The sequence below is a fragment of the Eucyclogobius newberryi genome, unplaced genomic scaffold, assembly GCF_026437365.1.
Source record: "Eucyclogobius newberryi isolate DKJ021-1_F unplaced genomic scaffold, fEucNew1.0.hap1 SCAF_12, whole genome shotgun sequence".
Lineage (NCBI taxonomy): Eukaryota > Metazoa > Chordata > Actinopteri > Gobiiformes > Gobiidae > Eucyclogobius > Eucyclogobius newberryi.
Genome location: NW_027315746.1, coordinates 20,018,843 through 20,034,059, shown reverse-complemented (window position 1 = coordinate 20,034,059; position 15,217 = coordinate 20,018,843). Strand labels below are relative to the sequence as shown.

General features: G+C 41.0%; 1 protein-coding gene across 7 annotated transcripts in view; it reads right to left on the bottom strand.

The window, feature by feature from the left end:
- Positions 1-2,070: 2,070 nt before the first annotated feature.
- LOC140356390 (receptor-type tyrosine-protein phosphatase S-like) overlaps positions 2,071-15,217 on the bottom strand; it is a 73,503-nt gene continuing 60,356 nt past the window's right edge. For 5 of the 7 annotated variants that reach the window (XM_072441285.1, XM_072441279.1, XM_072441283.1 and 2 more), the window contains 15 exons: positions 14,909-15,066; positions 13,584-13,598; positions 13,014-13,126; positions 10,992-11,089; positions 10,594-10,717; positions 9,774-9,949; positions 9,542-9,661; positions 8,851-9,005; positions 8,051-8,336; positions 6,914-7,092; positions 6,456-6,582; positions 6,254-6,379; positions 5,372-5,526; positions 5,113-5,248; positions 2,071-4,567 (listed from right to left, as the gene is read on the bottom strand). In XM_072441285.1, coding sequence (XP_072297386.1) covers positions 4,499-4,567; positions 5,113-5,248; positions 5,372-5,526; positions 6,254-6,379; positions 6,456-6,582; positions 6,914-7,092; positions 8,051-8,336; positions 8,851-9,005; positions 9,542-9,661; positions 9,774-9,949; positions 10,594-10,717; positions 10,992-11,089; positions 13,014-13,126; positions 13,584-13,598; positions 14,909-15,066 — 2,037 coding nt within the window. In that variant the 3' untranslated portion in view covers positions 2,071-4,498. The remainder of the gene's footprint in view (positions 4,568-5,112; positions 5,249-5,371; positions 5,527-6,253; positions 6,380-6,455; positions 6,583-6,913; positions 7,093-8,050; positions 8,337-8,850; positions 9,006-9,541; positions 9,662-9,773; positions 9,950-10,593; positions 10,718-10,991; positions 11,090-13,013; positions 13,127-13,583; positions 13,599-14,908; positions 15,067-15,217) is intronic. The other 2 variants (XM_072441282.1, XM_072441286.1) reach the window with 1 other exon arrangement.

The following is a 15,217-nucleotide window of genomic DNA, read 5'->3' as shown; positions in this document are numbered from 1 at the left end:
TCTGAGTTACACTCATCCAAACACATTACTGAAGACATCATGTGCAACATGCGCAACAGATCAAGACGTGGAGAGAGGGGCGTGGCCCAGACACAATCTGTCCAATCAGAGCCGGCAGGTTAACGCCATCGCTGACTCCGGCTCTGACCTTTGACGCACTCACGCTCAGCCGGGGCAGGAATGCGGGGAAAGCTGACAGGTTCAGCCGGCGGGGAGAGACGTGAAGTGCACACGTGACGGCGCTTTTCTCACGGTGTTTTTGGTATTAGCGGGGCCCGTGAAGTCCCCGAATACTGAATATTTTAATCATCGATTTGTAAATTAATATTATTATAGTGTCACTCTATGTTTACATTTACAGATATGAGTTTTGTGTCAGGTCTTATAATAGATATTGTCTGGTTCAGGATTGAATGCCTCCCGATGAGGAGGACAGAGGAAAATGTGCTCAAAGGTCATTTTCCTTTCACTTGAACAAGCCTCTCACATTGAACTTCCATGGTCAAGGTTAAATCAGGGCCAGAGCCTGATTATGCCATCTGTCTGCAGCAGCTCAAATCACTTTGGCTCTTTGGGAGCAAAGATTAAACTCCTTATGCTTAGGGCTTGGGACGTTGGACCTTTTCTTTATTTATTCCATTTATCCACCAGCTTATAAAAGGGAACTCTCAAGTTGCTTGATACCTAAAAATAAAACTGTAACCCACTTGTTTCCAGTCAAATCTATCATTGTTGGAAGAATCAGGGTCAATTTGTACTCCAAACCCACAAATAAAAAAAACCCTGAAATAAAAAAAATAAACAATTATAGAACTTTTATATGGATACCGCCTGGACATTTTTACTTTATACAAGTCCCTAAAACTCAATTTTAGTGAATTTATCTTAATTATCTTTCTTTCTTTCTTTCTATTTCTTTTTTAAAGTAAAAACCCAACAGATGCACATTTGAGTGTAAATCAGACCCTACCTCCAGACACCAGCTTTACTGATTTATATGTTTAATAAAGAAAATCTAAGCAGGATTTAAAATCTGATTTCCTCTGTGCAGAACTTGTTTCTACTTAAGATTAGAGTAAAACAGACATCAGAGTCCAAAACTACAGAGTCTCAGCTTCACAAAGGCTCCAGCCAATAGTTTGTGCTCCAGAAGGTTCAGGAACAGCTTCAGTTTTAATGGGGGTCATTCTTTCAATTAAAATAGTCCTTAAGCACGAAGGGCTAAGTTTGTATGTATATTTTATTACAGATGATTCAACTTGGATATTTGTGTTTGTGAATAGAGGTGTCACTCTAGTTTGCATTTAGGTGCACATCAAATCAGTGTGGGATTATGGGACTGGGAGTGATGCGACTTTTGGTCAAGCCAAACAAGCATATCATGTGAAATGAGTTTGGATCTTGTGTTTGTGTAAGATAATAATGCAGGTTTTAACAATAGGAGAGATGCTTTCAAATGTACTGCCTTATTCTTTGTTGTGAATAAGTTACTTTGGTTGTTGTGGTGATGCCATGGCACTCCATTCCTCATTTTACCTTTGTCCAACAATGACAAAGATCACCTCTGAGTTTGTTGTCTGTTACCTTGAAGAATCCAGATAAGAGCTTGAATCTTATTCAACCATCTCAACAACACTATGTCACAGTATGATCCAGACTAAAGCATTTTCTCTACCAAAAAATATCTATCTACTGCAGATTACATCTGTCCTGTTCAGAGGTGCATGTGTGTTGCTTCTGTTAACAAAACTAGTGAACTTAAATTCACATTACTTCCCTCTTCACCAAAACACAGTATCAGCATCACATGACAGACACAAAGTCCTAGTATATTTGCATTTTACTTTCCAGTATATTTCCTCATACTTTGTGTCATGGCCTGTGTGTAATTGATGTATGTGCAACAGAAATGCCAGCAGCAATACACACACAGACACACACACACACACAGACACACACACACAGACACACACACACACACACACACACACAGGAGAATTCTTACTATTCTTATTTAATTGTTTTGTCTCCATCCTGTGGTCTAAAAATGAACAACACCCAAAGACACTGATGTTTGCTGTATATCCAATCATCCTGCTTTTAATACAAAGTCCAGGTACAATATCTACATCCATGGTTGAAAGGAAAGGACAGGTACAGAAGTGAAAGGGATGGCATCACCAGAGCTGGCCCTCCACACATCTTTTATGCAGCTTGTATGCGTGTGCGCCACAATATTTCTCTTGACACAATAATTATTAGAAATTGAAGAGATAACATATTTGATATATGTCACACACGGTCAAGACTTCTGGACCACACACAGTTTTTATACTAGAATAATTTCAAATTTTAAACAAGGGATGTAAATGTGGGCACTTCCCACCCGTTCTCTGTCAGAAAAATACACTTGCTACCATGTGCTTCCCAGCAAACTAAATAACACCTTGTCATGGTTTTTTAACCAACAAGTCTCTAAATAACTAGTTTTCTGATGCCCTATAACACCTCAGGTAGTGGTGAAACAATGTCGAGGGAAGAGTCTTTACGGCACCATTGTAAACTACTGAAACCTTCCTCTAATGTACATCTCTTTCTAACTAAACAGACATCAGTATCAAATAGCACCCTGCACAGAGGGCATAGCAAATAAAAAAGCACCAAACAGTTAAAAATTATTAAAAAAAACATCAATGACAAAACACTTTAACAATGGCTTGCCAACTAAACAACATCTTACTGGTTATAGTTGCTATATTTTCCAAATAAATTAATAAAAAAACAAACAAACAAAAAAAACATTAGTATAAACAAAATTAATTCATAAATATCTTTAAAGACATCAAATAAATATGACAAAGATAACAATAAGGCTTTTTGAGACGATTAGAACTACGACACGTCTGATCCCATGTACGTTACATCTTGTGCTCAGACTGTACTTGTACTGTAAGGGACTGGAATGGCCGACTGTTATGTACAAAATCTGACCAATGTGCTCCTAAAACACCACATGGGACCAACCAAACACCAATCAAGCATAACATTATGACCGGCCGCAGTGTTTGCCCCTTGGTACTTGGAGATACATTGTTGGCTTGCTGATTCGTGCAGCTACACTTTTAGTTCCTTGACGCAGCGACGCGGTCATAATGTTAAGCCCGATCTGCATGTGTCACAAAAACATTAAGCAAAAGCATTGTGCAGTGGTTCTAGTAAGAAAGGGTTACATCGACTGCTCTGAGTAAAGATTCGGGGGAGGATAGGTCATTTGTAGTATTTGCATTTGCTGAGAAACATCCTACAAAAGTGGCTATGCTTCATGATAACTCAGAGACATATTGCAGATTGCCTCAGATACTGTATGAGGAAAAATATTGCACACGACACAGGAAAACCAGTAAAGCAGCATGTTTAAAAAAAAAAAAAAATACAACAAAAAAACAAAAAAAGTCTGTCGGTGTAAGGCAAACGTAAAATCACGGCGTAACTCTGTATAGGCTGAAGTGCTTTTTTTGACGTATGCGAAGAAAGGAAACGTCTTTGATATACATTTTGTTGGATGGGTGCTTCTCACTTGTCCCTTTCAGTGAGCCCCCCCCCCCTGCTAGCGTGACACAATGAGACTGACATCAAGAGCTGGAAGATGAACTAGCGCAAAAATTGCAGGCAAGCGGAGATGTCGGGGGTAAGAACTGGGCAACGAATCAGAGCCGTGTTGTAGGATGCGATGGGCTTTTAACACGTCTTCCCAGGCCAGCTGTTTGTGCCAGGGACTTGTGAACTGATTCCATGGCCAGCTTGAGTTGTGTTACGCTGGGGTAATATAGGGGGCGCCGTCACTCCTCGTAGGCCACAGTTCATAGCAGGGTTTCTCTTGGCACTGTGCTGTAAGTGAGCATCCTTTATCCTCACGGTGGCGAGTCAGCGATCTTCCTCTCAGCCAAGTCATCTGTTTAAAACCAGAAAGAGACGCGAGGACACATATAGAAATGTTCACCTTTGTAACCCCTCAGTACACCATAGATACAAAGTTTAAGGATAAAAAGCCCATTCAGGGTGCAGCAAATATCCAGGCTCTTTGTGTTTTTTGTTTGCTTTTTTTTACACACATATATTTCCTGTTCTGAAGCCGCTTGTAATTTCACTGTTTCATATTGTAGATAGCTGACCACAACACACATGTATTATAGTAAGTCCTTCACACTGGAACACTGAGGTAAGTATATGGATTACACATGACAGTCTGGGCACCCACAGATACCCCTCAGTGGAGCCCCCTAGAGGAAGCCGTCTGACGAGTGTGGGCGCTACACAGAAATCTTGTTGCTTGTGTTTGTGTCGGTGCTTTTTGTCCTTGGTAGGTGTTAGGATTCATCTTCGATTCTTTGCTCCAAGAAGTTCAGTGTTTGCAAATATTTCAAGTTGTCTTCCGTTCGTTCTCTCACTTTCTGTCGCTTTCCTCGACGCAGAAAGATAGATGCAATGGTCTGTCCGCTTACGTTGCATAGTGGTCAAAGCTACCCAGGTACTCCAGAGCGGCCTGGTAGCAAAACTGGTATTCATCCTGTGGCCACAGAGGGAAGAATTAATAATAGTCCTTCATGATTAATGTATATGGCAATGTATATTCATAAGTGTTAAATGTAAATGGGAGTTAATGGCGTAATTTATATTTAATGATTTTGCGATTAGAGTGTTTAAAAGACAGGAAATCCAGGCATACATGATGTTTCAAAATAAATAAGGAAAGCAAAAAAGTATTATTCATGTTTGGAACCAGGCCATGAAATAATATACTATTTGATGACAAATTACACCTTAAGACTAGTTTCTCCTAAGGCAATACATAAATATGTAATGTGCAATGATACGCTCATTCATCATCAGTGTTTCCTACAGATTTATATTGAGACTGTAAATAAGGATGTTTTTTTTTGGAATTCTTTTTTAGTAAAAGACTGATTTTTAAAGATGAAATACAGTTACTTCTATATATTTCTGATAAACTGTTGAAATATTGCATGATCAAATACACTTTATGAAGCCAGCATTACTAATACAGAGTTGAAGTTGAAGCGTATTGATAAAATGGCTTATGACTGTGTTTACCTCAGTCTGCACCATGGCTGGTCTCTGAGTGCGCAGCATTTTGACAGTCTGAAAGATGTCCACAGCCCCTTCGTAGCGCATCCTCTCCAGAACAATACTCAGAGTGATGAAAACGCCTGTCCGCCCCACACCGGCGCTGAAGGAAGCACCAAAACAATCAGTTGCTGTTTACAGTGGTGTATGGAGGAATATATGATGTGTACTGACACCTCCTCTTCAGTGCTGATGTACAATGGATCAGTATTTACAATGTATTTACCTGCAGTGGACAGTGATGGGACCGTCCTGCCCAAACTGCTCCTTCGTTTTATGCACCTGGCCAATGAAATCTATGAAGCCTTCTCCAGATTTGGGCACACCTTGTTCTGGCCAATCGGTGAACTGGAACTGGCGAACAGTGCGAGATTGGCCGTCCTAAAAGATTAAAAAACAATTACATTATTCTTTTTAATCGTAATGATATTTACATTACATAAAGTACATTTCATTCTCCCATAAAATGATTCTGCTTTATGTAATGTTTCTATAAATGAGTCATGTTTTGGATTAAATGCAGCAACCATATGAATTAACTCATAATGCTGCAATTATCTCTATGGGAGGTAATTATCCAAAAGACTATTGAAAGAGCTTATTCTTACCTTATTGACTGAGAGAAAGACTGCCAGGCAATATCCCTGCTCCATCTAATGATTACTGTTATCTGACCCTGAATCAGTGGCTGTGGTTAACTCTGAGCTGTAACGTCTCTTCGTCTGCTACTGTCAACCACTCAGTAAGCAATTACATTTCTTCTTTTCTGCTCAGCCTTTCTGACTCCCCTTTAATGGGGATCAATACAGCATCTGCCAAAGTGGCGTCAGGACAGGCCTGGCTTAGCTTGAGTTATCTATGACTGGCGTACGGCGCACATCAGCAAATGCAGGCTCAAGGTATTCTTGAGGCAGCACAATGAATGAGTGATGTGGGGGTGGCCTGTCGATAGTGCTAGGCTAACCTGTGGTGCTACACATATTCACATAAATAACTGACACGCAGCAGTGGTCGATAGGACATGTCTTGCACTGCTGCCTCCTAACAATGCTGACAGAACGGGAATGGAGCGGGACGTCAGGCTGTGTTACGGAGTCTTTTAACTTACTCTTGCATCCGTAACTTTGAACTCCCGCAGGATGTACTGAGGCATGTTGTACTCCGCCATGGGATCCACCACGAAGTACTGGTACCGGGCTGAGCGCTCTGCGGGCCAGTACTGGTGGCACTTCTCCTGAGAGACCACAAGAAAACCCTCATTAGCAACCACTGACGAGTAGAACGTGACATGAGCTTGTGTGTGTACATACCCGTCCCATTTCCCTCAGTTTAGTGAGCATGACCACTATTGTGGAGTTGTGTTCCCACAGCATCCTCCAGAAGTCCTCTGTGGTCTCAGCCAGTGGACCCTGTGTGGCGATGTAACCTCTTTGTTGCCTGCCCACACGTAACAAGACAAGTATCAAGCCTCCTACTTCTTACTTCTTAGTCAGGACTTAAACTCCACCAGAGTTAAGCTTGAGGCCAAATACAGGAGCAGTCAAAATACACGCATGTATAACTAGTCTGAGGAGCTGAATCATCACAAGCAATGCCCCGTATGTCCCTTCACGGAGGCCACAGCAGTGGGAATGTGTACACAGTGACGACAGATGTGATTGGACAAGACAGGTAGGGGCATTGCGGTGAAAACCCATCCAATCCGGTCACTCATCAAGCCATCATAAGAGGACAAAGGGGTCAAGTCATATTTGTGTCTGCAACATACCTGTATCCATCTATGTAACTGGCGTTGACATAGTCCGATCCCTCCAGGCCCCTGATTGGCTGCAGGCAGACTCGAGTGGTCTCATAGGGCATGATGTTGACGAGCCGGTTCTTGAATTTGTTGCAAGGCAGGTTGGCTGTGACAAAACGAGATGTGTGGGCTTTGGTGTTCGCCAGACGCTGCAAAAGGGAAAGATAACAAGCGTGTGTGATCGCGGTGGCTCAGTGGAAAAAACAGATTATGTTTGCTGAGATGCAGGTTAAATTAGGCTCCTTTGCATGTGTTGGCTAATGTGAAATGGGGCAATATATCGGAGAGCTCAGAAAATGATTGAAACCAAACTGTTTAAAAATCACATTATGTAATCATATAATATTTAGCACTTCAAAGGGTGAGCATGATGAGTTTAATCTCAAATATTAACCGCTTGTGTTAATTTCATGACCATGACCAATCCACTGGCACACGCTGCAGTTAATTCTCTATATAGTTATATTGAACACAGAAGAAGATGGCATTGGTTTGTGTTTACTTTGCCATTATTTAGTTGAGGATCTTGAACGTTTTAAATCCACAAACTTTTTTTTAGAAGAAGAACTGCATTTTGACCTCAAACATGTGTATATAACATGTGCATATAACTGATGAAAATAGAGTGTTTATTTTACCATTATTATTAGTTATTATCTTGTCTTACGCTAGCTGTTTTTTTTAATTTAATTTAATTTTAATTTTATTTTCATCTTTATTTATTTTTCCTCTCCATTCCTTATTATGAAATGAGAGATTTTGTCTATAGAAGTTTTTGTTTATAAGAGTTTTGTTTATAAGAGTTCTTCTATTAAGAGTGTTTTTTTTTAAAACTTCCTGTAAGTTATCTGTTCTTTTCCTCTGTATCTACCTGCGTTGCAACAATGAAATTTCCCAATGTGTGGACAATAAAGGATTATCTTATCTTATCTTACATAACTTTTCTTGGTCAAAATCAAAGTTTTTTTTGTCAAAATTCTTTGGATACGTTAAAGATATGGCTTATTCTTTTCTTTTTGTGACATAACCAGTCCAAAATCCTCGTGCACAAGCAGTTATCACCAATAGTGAGGGTAGAGTAAAGTAATAAACCCTTACATTCATTACCTTGAACTCCAGCTCCATGCCAGTGACGTGCTCTCCGCTCTCCACCTTGGACAGCTTCTGCATGTAAGAGTACAAGCTCCTGGCAGCCACCTCCGTGTTGCCACAGGCCACCGCCTCCAGCAGCGCCTCGTGGATGAAGCTGTACTGGTCCTCCGTCTGCACCATGTAGTTCCTCTGTGACCTCATCAGAGTCACGTGACCATATATGTCCACCGTGCGCTCGTGCCGAATGCGCTCCAACATGGCGTCGATGACAATGAAACACCCGGTCCGACCAACACCGGCACTGAGGGGGGAAACGTTTATTCAATTATAGATATTCTCCTGCTTTACATTAATCGCTAAAGAAGAAACATGTCAGTATATTTTGAACTCTTAAAGGAGACATATTATGCTTTTTTCAAGTACTTATAATTAAACTATAACATAAACCATTCATAATTGTACATGTTGTTGTCTTATAAACTGTAAGATTGATCGAAAACAGCTTAATAACAAGACCATTCACTTCCTATTCAAAACTGCAGAACTGATAAACCACTCTCACTATTACTTCTTTACAGGTTTTTTTTTTTTTTTTCCTTACTTTATCAAATAATTTCAAATAAATACAATAAAGGATGTGAGTGGGAATAGGAATTTTCGAGCACTCAAGCCTCAGTTGCAAGACAATACATGATTACTCAAACATGTGTGAACCAATGGAAATACGACTGATATTGTAACAAGATTAAAAGCTCACTGAAGTTGAGTTAATATGTCTCCTTTAAACTAAATATTGCTATAATGTGATGGCACACCTGCAGTGAGCAACAATGGGCCCGGCATCAGGAGGGTTGCAGGATTTAACTCTGCGGAGGAAGTTGAGGAAAGGTGTGGGGTATTCTGGGACACCGTGATCGGGCCAGGCTGTAAACTGGAACTGTCGCACCTCTCGTCGCTCGGTGCTGCCACTCTACAGAGCAGAAAGAAGGGCATAAAAGGGTCACATTTTATAATACAGTGACCAAAGCGTTAGGAAAAGCATTAGATATTCTGTTTTATTGAGAGTGAATTATTATTGGGTTTTTTGGACGTCTGTTCTGTTACATCCCGCTCCCAGTGATAAATTATCATATTTGAAAGAATCTGTTATCGACTTCACCTGTGAGTGTATATGATGTCACCGCAGTGTTTTGAAGTTATTCTATTGTGTGTGTGAAATTGGCCTGAAAAAACATAATAGTTTTGTTTTCTATTTTTCCAATTGCAGACACTTGTTTCTGCCGTCGCAAGCTCCACTTGGCCTAGTTTTAGCGTTTGTAAGTAGGCCACAGACTGACGGACCTAGATTAGCCCTGGTCTATGTGAAATGGCTGTGCCTCCAACAGTTTTCCAATCTCAGGCCAACACAGGGCGGTCTGTCTGGTTGGAGGATCGGCGATAGCGGGGATTCCAGGGAGAGAAAATACATAAGTCCATGTAATGTAATGAAAAGGTAATGCCATTTACCTTATGTAAGGAAAAGGTGCGGATACAGAACGTGGCGAGCTCCATTGTGTCCAGCAAAGTGACTTGGATCATGCCGTAGGTCTCTGTGCCTCGACTTGGCCAGTACTGGTCACACTTTATCTACAACAAACAAGCCGTATGTGGAAAACATTTTCATTTTCCTCCTCGGACGTATTCGTCAGAGCCGGTAGATTCAGGTAAATGGGGCAGTAGGTAAAACCGGCTTGCTTACCCTAGACTTCTCTTCCAAACGCGTCATCATAACAACAGAAGCAGCTCTTTGCTCCCACACCATCCTCCAGAAATCTCCAAAAGTTTCAGAAAGTGGTCCCTGGGTGGCTATGTAGGCGTTCTGCTTCCTGTAGCCGTCGATGTAGTTGGCGTTGATGTAGTCGCTCCCCAAGATGCCTGCGAATGAGACACTTGTAAAGGCTCTAGACACAAATTAACCTCTGTGCGTGACATGAAACAGCCGAGCGAACTGACGGCTACTGCTGGGCGACGCGACAACAAACAAACAGGAGTGTGGGTGTAATTTCATGAGCTCCAGATGAAACTCATTCTACCTTCTTGTTCTGGGGAGCGTTGGCCGCACTTGAATGCACCCGTGCTGTTTGTCAGTCTCATGCCACTGCACACAGGCACTTCACAGTTTCTGAGCCATCATCGTGCGTTCCTTCCGCTCTCTGTCTCTGGATTTATCTAACACTTACCTTGTCTGACTTATATTGAAATAGATAATTATGCTTTTCCCTTCATCAGACAATCAATGAACCCTTTTTAAACCTTCCGACCATAACTGAAACGATTGAATAATTAAATGTACCAATTTGTCTCACTTTTTACACCAAATAAGTCAGTAAATGGGATCTACAGTGGCAGCAAATTGTATTGGATCCATATTTTTCACAGGAAATAAGATGCATTTCTTTCTAATTCTCTCCAGCCCAAAAGTCTATGACCGAATCCAAACCAACCTCTAATCTTTCATCTAAAAAACGTTTCTACACCAGGACTAACAAATGTATTTCTTTGATGTAATTACTGTTCACCTTCGATGGGTGCCAGGACCACTCGAGTATGATCGTACGCGATGACGTTGGCGTAGCGGTTCTTGGGCTTGTTGACCTCCAGGTTGGAGTGCTCCCAGGTAAACTGCTGGCCCGGGTCGATGGACTGGGAGAGAAACCAGAGCGGACACAAATGCTTTTGAGTGTGTAGGAGCTATTAAGTGGTGCATTTGCAGATAATGGATTGTCTGCTCCAACTCCATAATGTAGACAACTTATACGGCAATAAATTGTAGCGCTGAATTAATCATGAACATATAATCAGCACACAGATAAACAACAGTTAAATCACATTTGCGTTATGAAGCGAAGACTTAACAGCGATAAAAAAAAACGAGGCCCACTCCATTTACTCATATAGAATAGCAATGCGTTCCCACCTCGTACTCCTGGGACAGTCTCAGATTGTCATTGGCTTTCAGCAGCTCAATGTGCTCGGCCAGCTCTGTGATGGGGATCGGAGGATGGCTCATCATCCCTGCGCGATAACAAGGATCAGAGAGAAAGGGTAAAGTTCAAAAGGTGAACGCGACATCACCCGGACAGCCTCAAATTACTGCAGGTTGACGGCGCGCATACGCAAAGATGGGCTCATAATTATACAATCAGGGAACGTTGCATGTCGTTACGAAAGGCACCGAGGCAGAAAATCAATTTTGATGCATGTGTTGGGACAGAGTGAGGCGAGGCATGACTGTTTGTAAATGTTTTGTTCTTTGATATATTGCTGGCGGTGTGATCAGAGGAGCAACAATTTAAGAGGAGACAAACACAGAAAGAACACTAATTAGGAAGTCCGCACGTACAGGAAAATAACCCGCCGCCAACAGTCATTTCTCTTCTCAGCTGGAGGGAGAGGAAAACACAAATATCTTTGCCGATAAATCAAAGGCCCGATAGTAATACAGCGCTGAGAACAGGAACAATCCACACAGGGCCAGAAGGGAGAAGGCTAAAGTTATAATGCGCCTCGGTGCTCTATGAAAAAAATCTATTGTGCTGCGGTAAAACATCTACTCCGATAGCACATTATGACCACAGTTTAATACGCTCATTTTGTCTGTTATATGGGGCCATTTAATCCCCCACGTAGATTCTTCACTCGACCATTTTTGAACATTTGAAAAGACCAACAGTGTTTGGCTCTCTCCTTACCTACTTCTCTCGTTTCTCAGCCAACTTTTGGGGATTATACAATGCAATATGTGGCGCCCACGAACAAGTGTCATGGTGAACAGTTATAATTGTCCTAATCGTATGTCTGGAATGTGGAAAGAATCTTCTGTGTTTACGTAAAACTTCTATTTTGACCTCCAAATGTGGGTTTAAAAGAGTGGTTATTTTCTGCAGCACAGCACCCACAGCACCCACAGCACCCACAGGTAAGCACGACAAAGCTATACAGCCATGACCGCAATAACCTCAGATAGCATCAGGCAGGATTTTTTTTTTGGAAACAAATTCTTTACTGAGCATCTCTAAAGCACCCATCTCTGGGGAGAAAAAGTAGCCGTGGCGCCAGCTTCAAGGTTGCTGCCATGAGAGAGAGAGAAATAGGAAAAATATATGATAAAAGAAGAAAAAAGTGGAGGTGTTTTTTGTACTTCGCTGGGTTTACTCTGCTTCCCAGGATCACATACTTTCATCTCCGGATTAAAACGGTTCAGGCTGCGACAAGTGAAAACGAAATCCTTTGCGGTCGTGATGAAACATAGCACCTCTTTCCACGCGGTTCCATGTACGCGACAGAAATATAGTGTGATGAGTAAATCGATGTATTAATGTTAAATCTGTAAATTAACTGAGGGGTGGAAGAAAATAAAAAAAAACAAAAGCTCTGCAGCATTAGCCTGGTGCCATTGAACAGAACAGCTGTGTTGTTAGATCTGGCTCCGTGGGGGACGAGAAGCGGCAAAACCATGTAGTTAGCTCACAGTGGGGTTTTCAGTTGGCAAGAAAAAGAGACGCACGAACGCTCAACGCCGCACAGTACGTTTCATGTCGGTTTTTGACCACATTCATGATTTATGAGACGGATTTGATTAATGGCGAACTTGTGTTGTCTGTAATATGGAGCTGGGAATGTGGAAGGTGGGTGAGCGGAGATGATCAGATTTTGTCACAGAGCTATGACTCAAGCGTGACTAAGCACCGACTGTAGCCAGGCAGTAGCCATTTTGAGCCGAGAAAAGACAAGTCGCTGCCAGGTACATGTCGTTGGCCAAATTATGATGCGGAGGAGTACTTCTACAATCTTGTCGGCGTAATCGCAGCAGGGGTAAAATTAGCCTAATGAATATTTCATTATAAAACCATGAACGATGGGAAGTACACTTTCTCATGCAAATGTCGCCGCTGGTGTGTTTTTGGGGCTTTTTTCCCAGCAGGTTGTTGAGACATACCGGGAGTCTGGAAGTTGATGCGTCTCATCTCCACCGGATCTGTCGGGTGGTGCGCCATCATCTCTGCGTTGCTAAGAAGACTCTTGGTTCCTGGTTCGGAGTCTTTTCGCTTGCTGTTCAGAAAAACAAAGACAGACGCATGAGTCAGTGATCAAACATACCACAAAGCTCCGTCTTTAAACCGCTACGTTACCGATAATATCCATCAAAAGCTAGTACAGCACAGTAGCAGCATGCAGTATAGAACAGTGTACTATCTTAAGTATCATAGGTTATGTGCAGTTTAACGATTACCACAGTATGTTGTAATATTCATGTTGTATCGTACTGAATCTTGAGATACTAAGATTTCCAGCTCTAATTGGGAAGTGGGTTATTTTCTGTGGTAATTAGGGAACTTAGAAATAAAGTAAATAGATAAACAACAGCAAAATAATACACACCACTACTAAAACTACAATTCTCTATCATTCCTAACGAGAACTAACAAGAAGCAACTGTTACTACAAAAATTAGTGATAGCAGTTTAGTCGTGAGATCAAATGGACAAAGACACTGGTTTCAGCTTACCTGTCAGGTTGGCTGCTTCCAGTGAAACAGACGCGAGGAAGCCAGGAAGAAATAATTAGGGGTAGAAAAGGAACAGAACAGACAGATTGTTAGAGAGAAAAATCAATATATTGCATTAGTATTCAAAAGGTTGATGGCTTGTGCAGATATGCAAGGCCAAGAGCAGGGTCAGACTGTTTGATAGCAGTCTGAAGCAGAGCAAAGTCTAAAGTGGAACAAATTAAAGGAGTATCGGCCTTAAATGTCGCATTAAAACTGAGCTTCCTATTAAGTTCAAAACAATATACTCACTGCACTTGCACGCGCAACCAAACCACCAGTTTACAGCAGATCACAGACCTAAATAGGTGTTAGCAGGGGCTGAACGACATTCAGGATTGTCCAGTAATTTAACATTAGCATAAAAACATTGCTGCTATAATTGTTATTAAAATCATCAGCTACTCTATACTCATACATAACCACACTTTTGGCAAACATAGCTAAGCAACAGCTAATTTAATTGGAGCATTTTATTTTCAGACATGCTAGGAACTGCGCTGAGCATTGAAGCTCCAGCAGTTTTTACTTTCACTTTAACGTAGCGGACCAAAACCGTAGTTTGTACACATCCAAACATATGTCTAATATTTACCTTGCTGTTTTTTTGCTTTGTGCAGTTTTATGCCCCTCCTACTCAGCTCCAGTCTTTATCTGACTGCACCGGTTCATGCATTTTGATCTGTTACAAGCATTTTGGTCTATTACATGTATTTTGTTCTATTACATGTATTTTGATCTGTTACAAGCATTTTGATCTGTTACATGTATTTTGATCTGTTACAAGCATTTTGGTCTGTTACATGTATTTTGTTCTATTACATGTATTTTGATCTGTTACAAGCATTTTGATCTGTTACATGTATTTTGATCTGTTACAAGCATTTTGGTCTGTTACATGTATTTTGATCTGTTACAAGCATTTTGGTCTGTTACATGTATTTTGATCTGTTACATGTATTTTGATCTGTTACATGTATTTTGATCTGTTACAAGCATTTTGGTCTGTTACATGTATTTTGATCTGTTACATGTATTTTGATCTGTTACATGTATTTTGATCTGTTACAAGCATTTTGGTCTGTTACATGTATTTTGATCTGTTACAAGCATTTTGGTCTGTTACATGTATTTTGATCTGTTACATGTATTTTGATCTGTTACATGTATTTTGATCTGTTACAAGCATTTTGGTTAAAAGTGAACTGGGCCAGTAATCCGGGGTTTCCTGTTGTGCATGTAAACATAGTGAAAAACGACCTTTGCGTATATTCTGCAGCACTCACTTTTTGTACAGAAGGATGGCGATCACAATGCAAATGATGAAGACCACAGCTAAGACTGGTCCCACCACCCAAATCAGACCGTCTCCTGCGTCCAGAGGCTGGGGGTCCGAATCCGGAGCGATCACGGGGTCTGTGTACGGGCTGGCAACATACATTTTCTGTAAAAAAGAAATATAAGGGTTAGAGATGTGCAATATTTTGACATTTAGATAATATTGAGGATTTTGTTTTATTAAAGGTATGCAAAATATGAAAATTGAGTACATTGTTTAAACAAAATAATATATTAAAAGTGCTGAATAAAAATGA